The 22,926-nt window shown below is 44.1% G+C and overlaps 1 protein-coding gene across 3 annotated transcripts in view; it reads left to right on the top strand.

Annotated features, from left to right (window-relative positions):
* The window catches only part of aldh4a1 (aldehyde dehydrogenase 4 family, member A1), a 51,581-nt gene extending 35,071 nt beyond the window's left edge, over positions 1-16,510 (top strand). For 2 of the 3 annotated variants that reach the window (XM_085967118.1, XM_085967117.1), the window contains exons 11-15: positions 1,226-1,273; positions 1,405-1,557; positions 8,529-8,650; positions 14,137-14,255; positions 15,319-16,510. In XM_085967118.1, the coding sequence (XP_085823244.1) occupies positions 1,226-1,273; positions 1,405-1,557; positions 8,529-8,650; positions 14,137-14,255; positions 15,319-15,431 (555 nt within the window). In that variant the 3' untranslated portion in view covers positions 15,432-16,510. The remainder of the gene's footprint in view (positions 1-1,225; positions 1,274-1,404; positions 1,558-8,528; positions 8,651-14,136; positions 14,256-15,318) is intronic. The other variant, XM_085967119.1, reaches the window with a different exon arrangement.
* Positions 16,511-22,926: the final 6,416 nt, after the last annotated feature.

Raw genomic sequence — 22,926 nt, 5'->3', positions numbered from 1 at the left:
CTCCGAGCCAATAAGCCACAGCTGACCCTTTTTATTAATTCTTCTTTTAACCTTCTCTGCTCCATTGAAAGTAATCCCAGTGTCTCCATTTGCTCCTCATCGATGCATTTAAGGGGAATCTAGATAAACACATGAAGGAGAAAGGAATAGAAGGATATGCTGATAGGGTTAGCTGAAGTAGGGTGAGAGGAGGCTTGTGTGGAGCATAAACACCGGCATAGACCAGTTGGGCCAAATGGCCTGTTTCTGTGCTGTATAAATTCTATGTAATAACCTTGCACTGATTTTCTGACCCCTATCCTCTCTATCACAAAAACCATCTAATTCCAGCTTCCTAATATTGCTTATCTCCACCTGTACCTCAGCCCATCGGCTGCTGAAACCTTCATCCATGCCTATGTCATCTCCAGACATATATTCCAATGCTCTCCTGCCCAGCCTCTCCTCCTGAACCCTCCATAACTTCAACTCATCCAAAACACTGTTGCCTGTACCCTATGCCACACAGTCCCACACACCTATCATCCCTGTTCTTGCTGATTTGCATTGGCTCCTGGTCTACCAACACCTCAAATTAAAAATTCTCATCCTTGTGTTTAAATCCCTTCATGGCCTCACTCCTCCTGCCGTACACCCACCCCAAACTCTCCGCTCTTCTGACTCTGGCCTCCTGTGCATCCCCTTCACCTCACCATTGGCGGCCATGCGTTGAGCCTCTGTAAAGCGCATTGAGACGTTTTCTGCATTAAAGGTGCTATATAAATGCAAGTTGTAGTAATAGTATGCCCTACTTAACCTCACTAAAACATCTCTTATGCTAATGTAGCATTTCCAGTGTTCACATTAGCAATCCTGTGGTCTTTCCATTTGACATTGTCACAGCTAGAAATGACATTAAGGCTGTGCAAATTATTTTAATTTGGGATTCTTGCAGTTGGCAAATGGAGGAGGCTATAATTCTATTGGTCTAAATTAGATCTAAACACACTCCTGGGGGAAAGGGCAGTGTTTTAATCAAATCTGTTCCCAACTCCCCTAAGCCCAAGCCTAATAAACCATTCATAGAGATTTGCCAAATGATTTTTCTTCTTGCAAGACTGCAATATTTCTGGGTCATGTTGAAATGTACGGTTCTTGCATTAGTTTTGAACTGCGTATTGAGTCAGACTGAGTTGCATTGTAGTATTAATCTGTACTTTTAATAAATGTTTTTTGTTTCTTTTAGCCAGTTGATGACTTTGAAACATTCTTTTCAGCTGTCATTGATAACAAGGTAAAAACTATTACTGGGGGTGCAATATGCCCCATTCTTGGTCAATTAGCAAACATTTCACCCTTCGTGTTTTCTGCTTCTGTCCTATTTGTTGCAACAAAATAATTTTTTTTTTTTTTAAATTCTCTCAGTCCTTTGCTCGGATAAAGAAATGGCTTGAACATGCGCAGTCCTCCCCGAATCTAACAGTAATTGCAGGTGGGAAGTGTGATGATGAGGTTGGTTATTATGTGCAGCCATCAATTATAGAAACAACAGACCCTCAGGATCCCATAATGAAAGAGGTAAGGAGAGTCACCAAACGCAGAATTTCTGCTACTAATAAACATCTGACCTTTAAAAGAAAGTTATGTAGTTGACATTATTGAGCCTCTTTAAACTGATTACATTGACTGACTGGTTTGAAGAGCCACATGTACCTATGTCAATATGTTGTAACAAAAAATAGCAACGCCTCGATTTCAAAATTCTCATCCTTGTTTTCAAATCCCTCCATGGCCTCGCCCTTTCCTATCTCTGTAATCTCCTCCAGCCCCACAACCCCCAGAGATATCTGCACTCCTCCTAATTCTGCCCTCTTGAGCATCCCTGATTATAATCGTTCCCTTTGGTGGCCGTACCTTCTGTTGCCTCCGCCTTGAGCTCTGGAATTCCCTGCCTAAACTTCTCCGCCTCTCTACCTCTCCTCCTTTTAAGACGCTCCTTAAAACCTACCTCTTTGACGACCTGCCCTAATTTCTCCTTGTATGGCTCGGTGTCAAATTTTTTGTCTTAATACTCCTGTGAAGCACCTTGGGACATTTTACTATGCTAAAGGTGCTATATAAATACAAGTTGTTTGTTATAGTAATATCCTCGTGTGATGAGTTAATTTAAAAAATTCAAAATGATCAAAATCTGCTTCAGAAACATTTGCGCAAATGTCCTAGCAAAGAAAATTCTCATCTGTTAACGCACTTACTATCCCATGTGAACTGGTAAATAACGCACTTACTATCCCATGTGAACTGGTAAATTTTTATTGAAAATACTTAGTTTTGGGTGCAGTTCAGCCTCTCTGTCTCTTGGAGTAGTTGTTTCCCAGCTCTCTCGAGCCCCAATTTTAACGAGAACAATGCATGTGTGGGGAGGGTGTTAAAATGGGGCAGAGTTCTTGCCTCCCCAGTTTTTTTTTATTCGTTTATGGGATCTGGGCGTCGCTGGCAATGCCAGTATTTATTGCCCATCCCTAGTTGCCTTTGAGAAGGTGGTGGTGAGCCGCTGCATTGAACCGCTGCAGTCCGTATGGTGAAGGTACTCCCACAGTGCTGTTAGGGAGGGAGTTCCAGGATTTTGACCCAGCAACGATAAAGGATCGGCGATATACTTCTAAGTCAGGATGGTGTGTGACTTGGGGGGGGGAACTTGGAGGTGGTGGTGTTCCCGTGCACCTGCTGCCCTTATCCTTCTAGGTGGAAGAGGTCGAGGGTTTGGGAGGTGCTGCCGAAGAAGCCTTGGCAAGTTGCTGCAGTGCATCTTGTAGATGGTACACACTGCAGCCACGGTACGCCGGTGGTGGAGGGAGTGAATGTTTAAGGTGGTGGGTGGGGTGCCAATCAAGCGGGCTACTTTGTCCTGGATGGTGTCGGGCTTCTTGAGTGTTGTTGGAGCTGCACTCATCCAGGCAAGTGGAGAGTATTCCATCACACTCCTGTGCCTTGTGGATAAGAACATAAGAAATAGGAGCAGGAGTAGGCCAATTGGCCCCTTGAGCCTGCTCCACCATTCAATAAGATCATGGCTGATCTGATCCTAACCTCAAATCTACTATCACACTACATCCCACCTGAACCCATGTGATCTCCTGGGAGAGGCGAAAAACCAGATTAAAAACCCAATGGCCAATTTGGGAGAAAAAATCTGGGAAATTCCTCTCTGACCCATCTAGGCGATCGAAACTCGTCCAGGAGATCACTCTGTCCCTATATTTTCACAGTACTTACCTTCTGTAAAAGGTGATCTCCACCCCAGCCAGGAACAGGAATAGAACCATCTCCTGAAATCTAACACAGAATTAGAACACAAGAAGTAGGAGCAGAACCAGGCTACATGGCCCCTGGGCCCGCTCCGCCACCCACGGGGCCATGACCTTTCCGAACCTAGACTCGTCCAATTTCCTGCCCGCTCCCCGTAACCCCTAATTCCCTTTTACTTCTAGGAAACTGTCTGTTTCTGTTTTAAATTTATTTAATGATGTAGCTTCCACAGCTTTCTGGGGCAGCAAATTCCACAGACCTACTACCCTCTGAGTGAAGAAGTTTTTCCTCATCTCAGCTTTGAAAGAGCAGCCCCTTATTCTAAGATTATGCCCCCTAGTTCTAGTTTCACCCATCATTGGGAACATCCTCACCGCATCCACCCGATCAAGCCCCTTCACAATCTTATATGTTTCAAGAAGATCGCCTCTCATTCTTCTGAACTCCAATGAGTAGAGTCCCAATCTACTCAACCTCTCCTCATATGTCCATCCCCTCATCCCCGGGATTAACCGAGTGAACCTTCTTTGTACTGACTCGAGAGCAAGTATGTCTTTTCTTAAGTATGAACACCAAAACTGTATGCAGTATTCCAGGTGCGGTCTCACCAATACCTTGTACAACTGCAACAATACCTCCCTGTTTTTATATTCTATCCCCCTAGCAATAAAAGCCAACATTCCATTGGCCTTCTTGATCACTTGCTGCACCTGCATACTAACTTTTTGAGTTTCGTGCACCAGGACCCCCAGATCCCTTTGTACTACAGTACTTTCCAGTTTCTTGCCATTAAGATAATAACTTGCTCTGTGAGTTTTCCTGCCAAAGTGCATAACCTCACACTTTCCAGTATTGTATTCCATCTGCCAAATCTCTGCCCACTTACTTAGCCTGTCTATGTCCCTTTGCAGGTTTTTTATGTCCTCCTCACTCACGACTTTCCCTCCATCTTTGTATCATCTGCAAACTTTGATATGTTACACTCGGTCCCCTCCTCCAAATCGTTAATATAGATTGTAAAGAGTTGGGGACCCAGCACTGACCCCTGCAGAACACCACTAGTTACTGATTGCCAGTCTGAGAATGAACCATTTATCCCAACTCTCTGCTTTCTGTTAGATAGCCAATCCTCCACCCATGCCAGAATATTACCCCCAATCCCGTGATTTTTTTTATCTTGAGCAATAATCTTTTGTGTTGCACCGTGTCAAATGCCTTTTGGAAGTCTAAATGCACTACGTCCACTAGTTCCCCTTTATCCACCCTGTATGTTACTTCCTCAAAGAACTCAAGCAAATTTGTCAAACATGACTTCCCCTTCATAAAACCATGCTGACTTTGTCCTATTAAATTATGTTTATCCAAATGTCCTGTTACTGTCTCCTTAATAATGGACTCTAAAATTTTACCAACCACAGATGTTAGGCTAACAGGTCTATAGTTTCCAGCCTTCTGCCTACTACCCTTTTTAAATAAGAGTGTTACATTAGCAGTTTTCCAATCTGCTGGGACCTTTGCTGAGTCCAGGGAGTTTTGGAAAATTATTACCAATGCATCCACAATCCCTACCGCCACTTCTCTCAAGACCCTAGGATGTAAGCCATCAGGTCCAGGGGATTTATCCGCCTTGAGTCCCATTATTTTACCAAGTACCACTTCCTTAGTGATTTTAATCGTATTTAGCTCCTTCCCCCCACCCCCCCCCCCCCCCCCCCCCACCCAGAGCCCCCTGTTTGTCCAGTGTTGGGATATTCTTAGTGTCCTCTACCGTAAAGACTGATACAAAATATTTGTTCAGCGTTTTTGCCATCTCCATGTTTCCCACCATTAATTTCCCGGTCTCCTCCTCTAAGGGACCAACATTTACTTTAGCCACCCTTTTTCTTTTTATATAACTATAGAAACTTTTGCTATCTGTTTTTATATTTTTTGCCAATTTACTTTCATAATCTATCTTCCCTTTCTTAATCAATCTTTGAGTTATTTTTTGCTGTCTTTTAAAGACTTCCCAATCTTCTATCTTCCCACTAGATTTGGCTACCTTATATGCCCTTGTTTTTAGTCGGATACTATCCTTAATTACTTAGCCACGGATGGCTATCTTTTCTTTTACACCCTTTTTTCCTCAGTGGAATATTTTTTTTTTGGAAGTTGTAAAATAACTCCTTTTTAAATATACACCACTGATCATGTACTGTCTTACCCTTTAATCTATTTTCCCAGTCCACTCTAATCAATTCTGCTCTCATACCTTCATAGTCTCCTTTATTGTTTGAGATCCAACCTTCTCACCCTCTAATTGAATATGGAATTCAACCATGTTATGGTCACTCATTCCAAGGGGATCCTTTACTAGGACATTTTTGATTAATCCTGTCTCGTTACACAGGACCAAATCTAAGGTTGCTTGCCCCCTGGTCGGTTCAGTTACATACTGCTCAAGAAAGCCATCCCTAATACACTCAATGAACTCATCCTCAAGGCTGCCCTGCCCAATTTGATTTGTCCAGTTAATATGATAGTTAAAATCCCCCATAATTATAGCTGTTCCCTTATTACAAGCCTCAACTATTTCCTGATTAATACTCCGTCCAACAGAGTTGCAACTGTTCGGAGGCCTATAGACTACGCCCACTAGTTTTTTTCCCCTTATTATTCCTTATCTCCACCCAAACTCTTTCACTATCCTGATCCTTTGACCCAATATCATTTCTCTATTAGTGATTCCTTCCTTTATTAACATAGCCACCCCACCTCCCCTTCCTTCCTGCCTGTCCTTCCTGATTGTTAAATAACCTGGTATGTTTAATTCCCAGTCATGGTCACCCTGCAGCCATGTTTCTGTAATGGCCACAAGATCATACCCATATGTAGTTATTTGTGCTGTTAACTCGTCCATTTTGTTACGAATGCTACGTGCATTCAGATAAAGAACTTTCAAATATGTTTTGTGACACTTAGTTCCTGCTTTTTCCCCTTTTTACTACTTTTACTTTTTACTCCATACCTTCTGTCCCTTCCTGACACGCTCTTTTTTAATTCCCCCACTGCTACCTAAGTCTATGACCTTCACTGTTGTCATTTTTATTATTTGCTCTCTAGAAACTTCCCCCCCCCCCCCCCCCCCCCCCAACTAATTAATTAGTTTAAAACCCTCTACAGCCCTAGTTATATGATTCGCCAGGATTCTAGTCCCAGCACTGGCCAAGTGAAGTCTGTCCCAACGGAACAGCTCCCTCCTGTCCCAGTACTGGTGCCAGTGTCCCAAGAAGCAAAACCCATTTTTCCCACACCAGTCTTGGAGCCACGCATTTAACTCTCTCATTTTATTTATCCTAGCCAAATTTGCTCGTGGCTCAGGTAATAAAATTATTACCCTTGAGGTTCTGTTTTTTAATTTGACCCCTAGCTGTTCATACTCCTTTAACAGAACCTTCTTCCTTGTCCTATCTACGTCATTTGTACCAACATGCACCACAACAACTGGATCCTCCCCCTCCCACTGCAAGTTTCTTTCCAGTCCAGAAGCGATGTCCTTAACCCTGGCACCGGGCAGGCAACACAGCCTTCGGGACTCCCGCTCTTGACTGCAGAGAACCCTATCTATCCCCCTAATACTATCCCCTACCACTACAACATTTCTTATTACTCCCCCCCACTTGAATGGCCCCCTGTTCCACGGTGCTGTGGCCAGGTTGCTCATCCTCCCTGCAGTCCCCACTCCCGCCCTCACGGAGTAAGAATCTCGAACTTGTTTGACAAGAGCAAGGGCTGCGGCTCCTTCAACACTACCTCCTGGATCCCTGTACCTGCCTCGCTCATAGTCACACCATCCTGTCCCTGACCACGGACTACATCTGAATTAATTAATTTCATAGGTGTGACTACCTCCTGAAAGGCTTTGGGGAGTCAGGAGGTGAGACACTCGGTGCAGAATACCTAGCCTCTGACCTGCTCTTGTTGCTACAGTATTTGTGGCTGGTCCAGTTAAGTTTCTGGTTACTGGTGACCCCCCAGGATGTTGATAGTGGGGGATTCGGCGATGGTAATACCATTGAATGTCATGGGGAGGTGGTTAGACTCTCGCTTGTTGGAGATGGTCATTGCCTGGCACTTCTGTGGCGCAAATGTTACCTGCCACTTATCAGCCCAAGCCTAAATGTCGTCCAGGTCTTGTTGCATGCAGGCATGGACTGCTTCATTATCTGATGAGTTGTGAATGGCGCTGAACACTGCAGTCATCAGTGAACATCCCCATTTCAGACCTTATGTTGGAGGGAAGGTCATTGATGAAGCAGCTGAAGATGGTTGGGCCTAGGACACTGCCCCGAGGAACTCCTGCAGCGATGTCCTGGGGCTGAGATGATTGACCTTCAACCACCACAATCATCTTCCTTTGTGCTAGGTATGACTCCAGCCAGTGGAGCGTTTTCCCCGATTCCCATTGACTTCAGTTTTACTAGGGCACCTTGATGCCAGACTCGGTCAAATGCTGCCTTGATGTCAAGGGCAGTCACTCTTGCCTCACCTCTGGAATTTGGCTCATTTGTCCATGTTTGGACCAAGGCTGTAATGAGGTCTGGAGCCAAGTGGTCTTGGCTGAACCCAAACTGGGCGTCAGTGAGCAGGTTATTGGTGAGTAAGTGCTGCTTGATAGCACTGTCGATGACACCTTCCATCACTTTGCTGATGATTGAGAGTAGATTGATGGGGCGGTAATTGGCCGGGTTGGATTTGTCCTGCTTTTTGTGCAGCACTGCCACTGTCTGCTATTTTAACTCCCGGGGTTTGCAGGCAAGCAGGGCCCTCATTAATATTCAAATGTCAGGGTCCGCTGACGTCATTTGAACCCCGATGCGAATTTAACTCCAGGCCGCGTGAGGCTTGCACTGTAAGACCACGCCAGGGAAAGCTGTCACGAAATAGATCCAGGGCCAGAAGAGGCCCTAGTAAGATTTAAAAAAAAAAAAAAAAAAAATTATGGTCTCCTTGTGGAGCAGGAATACCTCCCCACCAACCGTAATCATCACCTGATTTCCCCTGACTGCTGGGGACTGTTCCCCTGGATCCTGAGTGGTGACTACCTGCCGTCTGGCATCCCACCCCCAGCTGCCAGCCTCCTCCTCTTTCCCACTGGGTTCGGGCAGGAGTCCAGCTTGGGATATGCTGATGAGGTATATCCCATATCAGGAAGAGCATAACTATATGAACTATAATCTGATTACTTTTTTTGTTTTCAGGAAATCTTTGGACCAATCGTGGCTGTATATGTTTACCCTGAAAACAAGTACCAGGAAATTCTCCACTTGATTGACACAAGCACTCCTTTTGGTCTCACTGGTGCTGTCTTTGCACAGGATAAGTGAGTTTTCGTTAGACTGGAGAGCATATACAGATAGTACGATCAACGTCAGTGAGCGTTCCATGTGGTGTAGAGATAGTAGCCTGTGCCAGTCTCCATTGTTTAGAAAACAGTATTTTAAAATCACTGGCAAAAGTTCTTTTCAAAACATACACATTGCTAGATTTTTAATGTATCTGTCACATTTCAGACATTACACTTTGCAAACTTCAAAAAGAAAGAGAAAGCCAGTCATTTTCCCGCTAGTTTCTTCTGACACGAGGGGTAGGGTTCCCAACCTCTCAGTCTTTTATGAGTAATTGATAGCGCATCAATTTTATTAACAACAGAATGGAGGTCTGCCTCGAGTGGTCGACCGGTCCAGGATACAAAGGGCTGGGGAGCAGTCACCTTTATACTAGGACCTGTGGGAGGAGTCAGCCGAGGCATGTACACAGTGGAATACAAACAGGAATACAAACAGTGGTTTACCACACAACCCTCCCAGAATCTGAGGTTCCTCCGCCCAAGCGCTGCCCCCCGCGGCTGGGGAGATCAGCAATTTAAATTTCCCACTGCAGAGCACCCCTGCCTCGGTGACATCACCCGCAGAGAGCTACGACCGAGTGGAGTGCAGTCAGGAGGGGGGGCTGAAGTGTCTGGCTTTGCGGGTGTCTCAACAATTGGGGGCATCAGTATTCGGAAAGTCTCACGCCTGCTCACGGGTGATCTCCTTGTTAGAATGATGCAGCACAGAAGGAGGCCATTCGGCCCATCGTGCCTGTGCTTGCTCTTTGAAAGAGCTATCCAATTAGTCCCACTACCCGGCTCTTTCCCCACAGCCTTGTAAATTTTTCCCTTTCGCGTATTTACCCACCCTTCTAAAGTTTATTGAATCTGCTTCCACCACCGCATTCCAGACCATAACACGGTGTAAAAAAACACCTTCATGTCGCTTCTAGTTCTTTTGCCACTCACTTTAAATCTGCGCCCTCTGCTTACCGACCGTTCTGCCACTGGAAACAGCTTCTCCTTATTTACTCTATAAAAACCATTCGTGATTTTGAACGCCACTATCAAACCTCTTCAGCTTCTCTGCTCTGAGGAGAACAACCCCAGTCTTTACAATTAACTGAAGTCCCTCATTCCTGGTATCATTCTAGTAAATCTCTTCTGCACCCTCTCTAAGGCCTTGACATCCTTCCTAAAATGTGGTGCCCAGAATTCTCCAGCTGAAGCCGAACCGATGTTTTATAAAGGTTTAGCATAATTTCCTTACTTTTGTAATCTCTGCTTCTATTAATAAAGCCAAGGATCCCCTATGCTTTTTAACAGCCTTCTCAACTTGTTCTGCCACCTTCAAAGATTTATGTACATACACCCCCAGGTCTCTCTCTTCCTGCACCTCCCTTAAAATTCGACCATTTAATTTATATTTCGGTTTTTTTTTAAGTTGTACCAAGCGGTTCTGTGACTCAGCAAAACCCTATCATAATACATTTTGTTATTATACTTAAAGTTAAATATTAGGTTCAGTGGTTATAGTTTGTTTGGATTCCATGGTTCAGGTCAATAGTTATAGTTTGGTTAGGGTCAATGGTTACACGTTTCTTGGGTTCGATGGTTAGCTTGGTTGGGGTCAGTGGTAATATTTTATTTTGGTTGAGTTCAGTGGTTAAGGTCAGATAGTTGTATTTCCAATTGGTTGGAATATCAGCGTATTACCTTTGTAGTAGCGCTCTTTCTTCTAAGTTTCAGCTTTAAATCAGTTGGGAAGTCGGGGAGGAAGTTCGGTGTCCTTTGTTAGTGAACAACTGCAAGTAAACTTTGGCAAGCTGAAAGCAAGCTCTTGGGAAAGGGCCGTGGCATTTGATAGTCCTGATTCTGGCACTAATTAGCACTGATTTATTACCATATTACAAAAGGATATAGAGGCACTGGGGAAGGTGCAAAAAAGACTTGTTCTCTTTGGCGCAGAGGAGGCGATTTGATAGAGGTATTTAAAATCATGAAGGACTTGGCTAGAGTAAATAAAGAGAAACTGTTTCCAATGGCTGAAGGGTCAATAACCAGAGGGCACTGATCTAAGGTGATTGGCAAAAGAACCAGAGGCGACATGAGGAAAAACTTTTTTACGCAACGAGTGGTTAGGATTTGGAATGCGCTGCCTGATAATAGCCTTCAAAAGGGAATTGGATAAATACTTGAAGGAGAAAAAATTGCAGGGATATGGGGGAAAAAGAGTGGGACTAATTGGATTGCAGGGCTCTGGGGAAAGAGCAGGTGAGTGGGACTAATTGGATTGCTATTCTAAAGAACCAGCACAGACTGGATGGGCCGACTGGCCTCTTTCTGTGCTGTTCTATTCTATATATTGTCTCTCCTCATTCGTCCTACCAAAATGCATCACTTCACACTTCCCTGCATTAAATTTCATCTGCTATCTGTCTGCTCATTTCACTAGTCTGTGTTTCCTCCTGAAGTCTGTTACTATCCTTCTCATTGTTTACTGCATTTTTGAGTTTCATGTCATCTGCAAACTTTGAAACTATGCCCTGTATACCCAAGTTCAGGTCTTTAGTATGTATCATAAAGACCAACTCCTGGGGAACACCACTGTATACTTCCCTCCAGTCTGAAAAAGAATCATTCACCACTACTCTCTGCTTTCTGTCCCTTAACCAATTATGTATCTACACTGCCACTGTCCCTTTAATCCCATGGGTTTTAATTTTGCTTACAAGTCTATTATGTGGTACCTTGTCAAACGCCTTTTGAAAGTCCATATACACAACATCAACCACATTACCCTCATCAACCCTCTCTGTTACTTCATTAAAGAACTCGATCAAGTTCGTCAAACATGATTTGCCTTTAACAAATCCATGCTGACTTTGTTATTAGCCCATAATTTTCCAAGTGCCTATTAATATTTTCCAGGATTATTGTCTTCCCCACCACCGACATTAGGCTGACTGGCCTGTAATTGCCGGATTTATCCCCCTCCCTTTTTTGAACAAGGGTGTAACATTTGGAATCTTCTACTCCTCTGGCACCACCCCCATATCCAAGGAAAGAAAGAAAGACATGCATTTATATAGCGCCTTTCACGACCACCGGACGTCTCGGCGCTTTACAGCCAATGAAGTACTTTTGAAGTGGAGTCACTGTTGTAATGTAGGAAACGCAGCAGCCAATTTGCACACAGCAAGATCCCACAAACAGCAATGTGATGATGACTAGCTAATCTGTTTTTCTTATGGTGGTTGAGGGATAAATATTGGTCAGGACACCAGGGATAACTACCCTGTTCTTCGAAATAGTGCTATGGGATCTTTTACGTCCACCTGAGACAGCAGACGGGGCCTCGGTTTAACGTCGAGGAGGGTTGAAGGCTTGTGGCCACAGCGCCACAAGAGGCTGCGTACCCAAAAAAAATTAGAGGGGACGTTAGTCTCCATATTATGAAAAGGATATAGAGGCACTGGAGAAGGTGCAAAAAAGATTTACTAGAATGATACCAGAACTGATGATGTTATACCCATCAGGAAAGATTGAACAGGCTGGGACTCTTTTTTTTCTCTCAGAGAAGACTGAGGGGTGACCTGATAAAGGTCTTCAGGATTATGAAAGGGTTTGATGGGGGAGAAGTAGAGAAGATGTTTCCACTTGCGGGCAAGACCAGACCTAGGGGGGCCACAAGTATAATATAGTCACTAATAAATCCAATAGGGCATTCAGGAGAAACTTCTTTTACCCAGAGTGGTTAGAATGTGGAACTCACTACCACAGGGAGTAGCTGAGGTGAATAGCATAGATACATTCAAGGGGAAGCTAGATAAGCACATGATAGAGAAAGGAATAGAAGGATATGTTGATGGGGTTAGATGAAGAGAAGTGGGAGAAGGCTTGTGTGCAGCATAAACACCAGCATAGAGCTGTTGGGCCAAATGGCCTGTTTCTGTGCTGTAAATAGTTTGTACCTTGATATTATGATCACTGTTTCCCAAATGCTCCCTGACTGACACATGCTCCACTTGCCCCACTTCATTTCCCAGATCTAGATCCAGCACTGTTTTCCATCCTCCATTGGGCTAGAAACATATTGATCAAGTTCTCCTGTACATATTTCAGGAATTCCTCCCCCCTCCTTGCCCTTTACATTTTTTCTTTCCTAATCTATGTTCCTCTCCCACACACCAGTGTTCAGCTCTATTCACTTAATAGTTTTGCAGTCTAAATAATGTCCCCCCATTATCACTACTCTATTCCTTTTACATCTTTATGAAATTTGCTTGCAAATTTGCTCCTCTGTCTCCTTTCCCCTATAGTATACACCCAGCAGTGTAACAGCTGCTGTTCTGCTTCTTAACTCTAACCAAATAGATTCTATCTTTGAACTCCCAAGCACATCATCCCTTTCCAGGGCTGTAACTGTATCTTTGATCAATACTGCCACTGCTTCTTTTTTTCCGTGTTTGAAATGAAACCGGAATTTAGACCGCAAAACTATTAAGTGAATAGAGCTGAACACTGGTGTGTGGGGGAGGGATTCTTGGCATTGTTGCAGCTGATTAGGTGCTGATCATAATCTTAGCTGGTTCTTCAAGATTGTTGGGTACAGTTTTTTACAGTACCATACAATGACCAATTTGGAAATAAGGACACCTGCAAAAATAGACAGCTGATGCCTAAGGTGTCTGTAATTTACAGGTTTCACTACTTGATCAGTGGAAAAGGAAAATTGGAGAGAGGGAGTCATATGGGAATTTTATCATGCAACTGCTGATTACAAAGAAGCAGTATTGAGCGGAGAACCAGCTCGTCTGTCTCTGCCTGTCTCTGTGCTTGGTGACTAGTGTAGGGAGAACTTGCTTGGGAATTAGTGATTTGTGACACATGCAGATGTTTAATTTATCAAGCTTTGCACCTGATGGAAATGCAACTATCCCATAATATATTCGAGTACTAAAAATATTTTATTTATACATTTAGACCACGGGTGGTTAGGAACAATTATCAGGGGAACAACCTGCAATTAATTTCTAATATAAATACATCAAGGTTTTAAAAAAAAAGCATTTCATATAACTTGCAGGTTAAGAGTGATGCTAAAATAGATCTGCTAGTGTTGATAAATGGTGACTGTATGGCAAGACAATGTTAAGAGATCTGGGATTCAGGGCTGCTAACACACCTTGGAGGCAATTTTAACTTTTGGTGGTAGCGTGAGCAATATCTGATTTAACGCCTGTTTTACACTCTCCCAAAGTTAAAATGACCCCTCCCCCCCCCCCCCTTTTTTCAATCTTCCCTGAAATTTGTTTTTGGGTGCATTGCCCTTTTAAGGAGCTGTGTGGCCCAGTCAAACTTCCGTGCAGGCGCGGTTTTTCCATTTGAGAAACTGGCAAGCAGCCTGCACGGGAGCTTCAGACGGCTGCGCAGCTAAACGGGAAAATTGCCCCCTTTAATGGAAAATCTGATTTTTTTAACATGTTTTGTTTCAGAAATGTTGTAGCTGAAGCCTGTAAAGTTCTGCGGCATTCTGCTGGGAACTTCTACATCAATGACAAGTCAACTGGCTCAGTTGTTGCACAGCAGCCGTTTGGAGGAGCTCGTATCTCTGGTGAGTCGATTGAATTTAGAATGGGTTGCTTGGTTAATGATGTCATATTTCTGTTGGACATTTTTAGAACCAGCATCCATTTATTCGATATATATTCTGTTGCTAATTGAGTCTTTGGAACTGAACTAAGGTGCCTGAGTGTGGGTGCACTTATCAGTCTACTGTGTACCTGGAGCAGTGGTTGAAGTTGTGAGGGTACTCCAGTTTTTACATACTGGAAACACTTTTTCTAACTTTTGACCTGTGTCTGTGCCTGCCTGCTGCTTATTGCAAGGGTCTTTCCTGTTGCCTATCTCATCCAGTGTAAAAAGTTTCAAGAAACGTTTTTTAAAAAAAATCCTGTAAAGGGAACTACACAGACCTCGAAGACCTATCTACCATTGGAGATTTAAAAAATAAAAGGAAGACTTGCATTTATACAGCACCTGTCACGACCACCGGACGTCCCAAAGCGCTTTACCGCCAATGAAGTACTTTTTGAAGTGTAGTCACTGTTGTAATGTAGGAAACGCGGCAGCCAATTTGCACTCGGCAAGCTCCCACAAACAGCAGTGTGATTATGACCAGATAATCTGTTTTCGTGATGTTGATTGAGGGATGAATATTGGCCAGGACACCAGGGATATAACTCCTGCTCTTCTTCGAAATAGTGCCATGGGATCTTTTACATCCACCTGAGAGCAGACGGGGACTCGGTTTAATGTCTCCTCCAAAAGACGGCACCTCTGACAGTGCAGCACTCCCTCAGTACTACACTGGAGCGTCAGCGTGTAATTTTTGTGCTCGAGTCTCTTGAACCCACAACCTGACTCTGAGGCGAGCGTGCTACCAACTGAGCCACTGGCTGACTCAAATAAATGTTTCTTTTAAATCTTGCAAATCAGATATTACTGGCAAAACCAAAATTAAACTTTATGCTAGCATTGCACAGGCAGCACGAGAGTCTCGCCTCTCCGCGGATGCTTGGAAGATCAGAGCGGAGTTACTAATAGTTCAGTAAACTCCAATTGTGATCAAACAAATTGAGACACTATTAACTGCAATGCTCTCTTCCTTTTTCAAGGAACTAATGACAAGGCTGGAGGTCCCCACTACATCCTCCGTTGGACATCACCACAATCTGTAAAGGAGACACATGTTCCCTTGACCGCATGGAGATACCCTTATATGGAATAAATACTCAAAAAGCAGCATTAATATGTTCCAATGAACATTTTTATAAGGTGATACTGAAAGATTTTCTTAAAACACCAGCATCTGTTAAGTCACTACCTGAAGTTGATTTCCAGCTATGCATTTGGGAAGTGCTCCTTCCGTCCACTCATTTCTAGAATTTGTTAAAGACGAAATTCTCAAAAGTCTGCTTCAGCAAAGGTCGAAACCGATGGCAAGGTTTTTAAATAAAAGACTGGAGATCAAGTGAGGACACTTTTTAAGAACTGTGCATGTAATTTTAATGAAATCCTGTGCATTATTATTATTTTATGGTTAAACTATATAGTTTGCAGTATGGACAGCAAGATTTTATTGCGAACATTTCACTGGAAATAAAATATCCAATGCACTGACGAAATGTAGGAATACTTGTTTGTTTTGGTCTTATTTCTACTGTATAGCTGCTCCACAAATCACAATCTGCACAAAATCATTAATTAATATAAATCTGAACTCTGCACTGTAGGAAGCACTAAATACACTTGCAATAATTGTAACCATCCTTTGAATCACAGGAATGCTGACATGATTGTATAAGACTGGAGAGTAGCTCTGAAGGAAAACTAGCGATTTACTGACTTCAGAATATTGTTCGTCATTTGTTCTTTTTCTGTGGTGAATTGTTTTCAATTATACATTTTCTTTTAGATTTGTGTAATTTGGTCTATTTCTATCTTTAAAGTGCATTTTATTCTTTCATGCAGTAAGCAGTAGAGCAATCGCTTGGATCTCCAAGAAGCAGCAGTGAATGAAAATGATTTTAGAATTGGTTTAACTTATTGTGACAATAACTAACTGCACTGCAGAAAACTTGATTGCAGAAAAATTATTCCCTTTGTAATCTGGCCAAATGGTGATTTAGAATTGAAGTGCTGGACAGAAAAAATACTCAACAATGAATGTGAATTTCAGTTTAAACGAACATGCAGTACTCGCTGTTTGTGTGAAAGAATGTGAAAATGATTGCACTGGGAATTGGTAGCTAATCAACAGAGTTATTTTTGTTGCTGACTGAGATTAAACACTATCGGAAATGGAAACTTCCTGCTTCTCTTGCATTCTTCACTCTGATAATCAAACCGAATTCAATCCCAACTTTGCCAGACATGATGTTTGCAGGAAAAAGACAATGTCAGATTCTATAACCAGTATACAGAATACCAATGGACTCTGCATTAATAAATCCCACCGGGGAGAGAGGAAAGGGAAGGGAAGGAGGGGGGAGGGAAGGGAAGGAGGGGGGAGGGAAGGGAAGGAGAGGGGAGGGAGGAATGGAAGGGAAGGTGGGGAGGAATAGAAGGGAAGGAGGAGGAGGGGGGGGGAGAGAGGAGAGGGAGGGAGGCACTGACACTATTCCAGCCAGAGACAATGGTCTCCTAGTATCGGGTCCAAATTTAATGCCCCAAATAGTGCCCAGTCTGGCAACCTTAACTGCTTTAAAACCAGTAATGCTCTTTTTTTGGTAATGGATGACACATTAAACTGAAATCAAAACACTGAACCAGCAGATTATACATGATTTTAAATGTTGAAACCAGTGATGGTCAGGGAGACACAATTAGATTGCTTCAATGTCTGTGAATCATTAGCAAATTAACCTCAGGTTACAGGACATTTTTCTGCACCATATTTGAATTTTTTTTAGTTTTACTTTATTAGTCTTCATAAGTGATTTTAAATAGACTACATTAATAATTACACTCACCTTGCAGGATTACTCCTTCCTCAAGATATTGTATATGTAGTATCAATACCATTTGTTCTTTTCCCTTAGGAAGTGGGACTCTAGAATTCCTGTACAATATTTCCCCAAAAGTACTTTGCACAGTTAAAATACTTAGGAAATTAGAAGAAATACCAGTGAATTCTTTTATTATTTGCTTCACAAGTGGCTATTGAGGCAAACTAAACCATAATTTAAAAGGGAATGGGATAAACTTAAAAAGGAGGAATATAAAGGAATCTAAGAGGGAATGGGGCTACAGGAGAGAGTGCCAGGACCAGCAAGGGCACGGGCAGTGGGGGCCAACTGGCGCCCCCTCCTGTGCTGTAATCTCTATCCTCCTTTAGCGAGTCCGAGCTCGGAGTGGTTTCGAAATAAAAACAGAAAATGCTGGAGATACTCAGCAGGTCAGGCAGCATCTGTGAAGAGAGAAACAGAGTTAACGTTTCAGGTTGATGACCTTTCATCAGAACTAAAGAGTGGTTTAGAAATGTTGGTGTTGAGCTGAGTTTAGAACGATGTGCCCTGTGAGAGGTGCCCCCAAACTCTGAGCCCTCTGTGCGATCTCTCGGTTTGGTCCCGTTGTACTGGCCAGTTCTGATGTGTGAAGTACAGATTGGTTCTGACCGAGGCTCTCCGTTCAGAGTTGCCACCTTCACACACAACTCGAGTCCAAACCAGAATCCAAGGAGAAATGCAGAGAGATCGGGCCTATTAAAGGTCGGAGTGTCTATTGACACCACTGTCAGCCAATGAGTTGGAGGTGGGGCGGGACTTACGGCAAACAGAACTCATGACTGAAACTGCAGCGACTTCTGCCAACATAAGCAGGGTGATTTCTACAGCAAAGTGTGGATGATAGTTACGTACAAATTATGTGCGTAAAATCAATCCCAGTCACTTACAGTAGTGAATTACCAAATCATCTTCATTCTGGCCGGGAATAATGGTGTCACTATATGCAGCCCTCAGTTCATCTGCTGCTGAAACCCTCATCCATGCCTTTGTTAACTCCAGACTCGACTATTCCAATGCACTCCTGACCAGCCTCCCACCTTCCAACCGCTGTAAGCTGGAGCTCATCCAAACTATGCTGCCTGTATCCTAACTCGCACCAATCCCATTCACCCATCACCCCTATGCTTGCTGACCTACATTGGCTCCATTTTAAAATTCTCATCCTTGTTTTCAAATCCCTCCATGCCCCTCCCTATCTCTGTAACCTCCTCCAGCCTTACAACTCTCCGTGCTCCTCCAATTCTGGCCTCTTGCACACCCACGATTTCCTTTGCTCCACCATTGGCGGCTGTGCCTTCAGTTGCCTAAGCTCTGGAATTCCCTTCCTAAACCTCTCTGCCGTTCCTCCTTTAAAACACTCCTTAAAACCTCTTTGACCAAGCTTTTGGTCACCTGTCCTAATACCTCTTTATGTGGCTCGGTGTCAAATTTTGTTTGATAATCGCTCCTGTGAAGCACCTTGGGACGTTTTACTATGTTAAAGGTGCTATATAAATGCAAGTTGTTGTTGTAGTTATTGATGAAATCAAAGTTCCTCCAACCTCTGGCTTCCCGTCTGCGAATCGCTCCCCCGACCTCGGTTTCCCCTCCTGCTGCTCGCAACTTCTCGCACAACAGTTAATGGTGCGAAGCCAGGAGCAAAAATACTCAACTACAGGGGATCCAATCTCTAGAAGGTAAATGCAATAACATTTGCAGACGTCACATGCTCAGAGTGTCATGTCCCCTGCTCCCACCTGAGTCAGGCGGGTGCATCAAACGTTTGAGAAAGCAGCAGCGTTAAAATGGCCGCGAGTGGTAAAAGAGCGGTAAATGGTTTCCTCCAGGCAGAGAGGGTTAATACTCCCCCGGGCGGAGGGGGTTAATACTATTACGTCCGTGAATGATTGAGACACGGACAGCAGGAGTTGAACAAAACACGTCTTTACTGATGGAAGTCAATAGTGGAACTGAAAACAACAGAGGCTCACTAGCGCCTTTTATACAGGGGTGGTTACTGCAGTCTGAGACCAGTTATTCTCTTAAAGGTACATACACAACAATTCCTCCCCTTTTAGATGAACAGTACATAACATTCATTTAACAACTAAATGATAACTAATTACAATCACAATTACAGTTGCTAGATACATTGGTTAAGTTTAAGCAATTATAAGTTCAGTCTTTGTGGAGGCTTCCTGATTCTGTCTGGATAACGCCTCTTTGGGGTATCAGGTTCTTCTGGCAATGTTGAGTCGGGATCAATGTCGTCGTTTGGTTCATCTTCCAATATTACCGGTTCTGCGGTAGCTGCAATTGGAACGTCGATTTCATTACCAGGTGTATCAGATCGTGGTGTGGAGTTGACGTTTTCCAGTGACTCTAGAATCTGGTCAGCATAGCGTCTTACAATGCTCTCCCCAATGTCCACGGTATACATGAGAGGTCCTTGTGTACAAATCGTTCCTGGCTGCCATTTCTCAGTGCGGTAGTCCCGGGCCAAAACTGGTTGACCTATCTTAAAACTCCTGGTTGGCCTTTCATTCATATTCTGAAACTGCCTGTTCTCCACATCTCTTCGGACGTTTGGCTTAACCAAATCCAAGCGGCATCGTAGTCTTCGATTGAAGAACATCATGGCTGGAGTTTGGTTGGTAACCGCATGTGTCGCATTCCGGTAGGCAAACAAGAAGTTGTCCACCTTGTGTTGTAGGGGTATATCTTCATTACACATTGCCTTGATAGCCTTCTTGAATGTTTGGACAAACCTCTCGGCCAATCCATTAGTGGCTGGATGATATGGGGCAGATGTGTAATGCTTAACACCATTGTTCTTTAAGAACCTCCGGAACTCTTCAGACACAAACTGTGGTCCATTGTCAGAGCAAATCTGTTCAGGCAGCCCATTCCTGGCGAATATGGTTCGTAAAACTGTGATAGTTTTTTCCGTGGTGGTTGAGGACATTTTTATTACCTCTGGCCACTTTGAATGTGCATCCACCGCAATTAAAAACATCGAGTCCATGAAGGGACCAGCAAAATCAATGTGCACCCTTTGCCAGGGAGATGAGGGCCACTCCCATGGATGCAGAGGAGCTTGTGGTGGGGCGTTTTGGACCTTCTGGCATCCTACACAGCTTTTGGTCATCTCTTCGATTTCTCTATCGATTCCCGGCCACCACACAAACGCTCTGGCTAAGTTCTTCATTTTTACCCCACCCAGATGACCCTCATGAAGCTCATTGAGCACTCTATCCGTCAACTTAGGTGGAATTACTACTCTGGATCCACACATCAAGGTTCCTCTGCACACTGACAGCTGTTCTCTTCTCGGCGAGAATGCTGGCAGCAGTGGTTCGCCATGTGCTGGCCATCCCTTCACCGTTAAATCATAGACCCGTGATAGTGTCGGGTCATTCCGTGTTTCCTTTTCTATGTTTGCATTCGTCACAGGGAGACATTCGACTATGGTCGAGTGGAATAACTCCATTGGATCCACTGCAAGGTCTTCTTCTTCCACCGTCGGCAACGGTAGGCGTGACAATCCATCAGCATTTCCATGCTGTTTAGTTCCTTTGTACTCGATGTCATATTGGTGTGCCCCTAGGAATAGGGACCACCTCTGCAGCCGTTGTGCTGTCATTATCGGTACGCCCTTCTGAGGGTTGAAAATGGAGACAAGAGGTTGATGATCGGTTAGTAGAGTAAATTTTTGACCGTGCACGTAGTGATTGAACTTCTTCACCCCCCACACTAGGCTGAGGGCCTCTCTGTCAATCTGAGCGTAGTTACGCTCGGCAGAAGTTAATGAGCGTGACGCAAAAGCTATCGGCCTCTCCAAACCATCAAGGAATTTATGTGACAGTACCGCCCCAATGCCGTAGGGAGACGCATCACACGCCAGTCTGATTGGCAGTGCTGGGTTGTAGTGAGCCAATACTTCCCTTGAAGTGATTAAGTCCTTACTCTTCTGAAAGGCCCGCTTACAATCATCGCTCCATTTCCATGCTACCCCCGTTCGTAGCAGGGCATTCAGTGGGTGCAGAATTGTCGACAAATTCGGCAAAAACTTATGGTAGTAATTCACCAATCCGAGGAATGACCTCAGTTGCGACACATTTTCAGGCGCTGGGGCCTTAACAACCGCTTCAATTTTGTCAGGGGACTTATGTAACCCCTCTTCATCAATTATGTGGCCACAATACGATACCTGTTTCTTTAAAAATTCGCACTTGGGGCGGTTGGCTCGCAGCCCATGTTCCCGTAGTCTAGTGAGCACCTGTTCTAGGTTGTTAAGGTGTTCACTGTCATCTTCACCTGTCACAAGGATGTCGTCCAAGTAACACTGAGTCCCCGGAATCCCTTGCAGGACTTGTTCCATCGCTCTTTGCCATATCGCCGGAGCCGATGCTACTCCGAATACCAATCGATGATACTGGTAAAGACCTTTGTGAGTGTTTATCGTGAGATACTTCCTAGAGGACTCTTCAACCTCCATCTGCAAATATGCTTGTGCTAGGTCAATTTTTGTAAAACGCTTCCCTCCAGACAGTGAGGCGAAGATGTCTTCTATCCTTGGAAGAGGATATTGTACTGTGTGAAGGACTGGGTTCACCGTCACCTTGAAATCTCCACAGATGCGAATCTTCCTTGGCTCCCCGGACTTATTGCTTAACGTTTTCTTCATGACAGGAACGATGGGTGTCGCCCACTCGCTCCAGTCGACCTTAGACAACACGCCTGCCTTCTCCAGATTCTCCAGCTCTGCCTCGACGGCTGGGCGAATTGCATATGGTACCGGTCTTGCTTTGAAAAACTTGGGAACTGCATTCTCTTCTATTTTTATCGAGGCGGTTACGCCTTTAAGCGTGCCCAGTTCTTGTTGAAATACCGCTTTGGCGTTAGCTAAGATTGTTGTCAATCGTCCAGGAGTGACGTCTTCATCTTTTTTACCGTCATTGCATGAATGGAGTGCCAATCTAAGTTTATCTTCCTGATCCATTCCCGTCCCAATAACGGTGGTCCACCATTTGGCAGTATGTAGAGATACAATTTCCATATTTTCTTGCCGTTGTATTCGACAGGCACCCTTATTTTTCCTCTGGGGTATACTTTTTGCCCCATATACGTCGTCAAGACGATGGATGTCTCTCTCAAGGGTATGTGTGAAAATAGCCGCTCTTAGTCTCGTCGATTCATGACGGTTAGCACTGATCCTGTATCCAATTCCATTTTAACTTGGGACCCTGCTATCGTGAGGGTGACCCAAATGGTTCGGTGATCCTCTTTTGCGATTACATTGTGAAGTTTGAGACAGCTTAGTCTCCTGTTCCCGGATTCACTATCGCTCATCTGGTCTTCGGAACTACTGTCCGTCATCTTTTGTACTTTCTTGTACGGTTCCTTAGTAGCCTTTTTGTTGTCGCTGGTCTTCTTCCCAGACCTGCAAACTCGTGCAATGCGTCCCATCTTCCCGCATTGCCTGCATATTTTGTCTTTGGACCAGCAGTCCTTCTGGTCATGGTTAGTTCTGCCGCAGCGATAACATTTTGCAAATCCCCGTGTCATTTTGTGAGTGCCGTATTCCTGTGGTTTTTGTTGAATTTCTGCAGCTCCCCTGGCTGCTGCTTCATACGATACTGCCACGCTGAAAGCCTTATCTAGCGTCATCTCTTTCTCTGAGAGTAACTTCTTCTGTGTTCCTTCACTCAGGAGTCCACAGACAAATTTGTCCCG

This window comes from Somniosus microcephalus, chromosome 25 (assembly GCF_052327205.1).
Source record: "Somniosus microcephalus isolate GS21.2 chromosome 25, FLI_Smic_1.0, whole genome shotgun sequence".
Classification (NCBI taxonomy): Eukaryota; Metazoa; Chordata; class Chondrichthyes; order Squaliformes; family Somniosidae; genus Somniosus; species Somniosus microcephalus.
The sequence above is the reverse complement of the archived record's forward strand: the minus strand, read 5'-3'. Positions and strand labels throughout refer to the sequence as shown.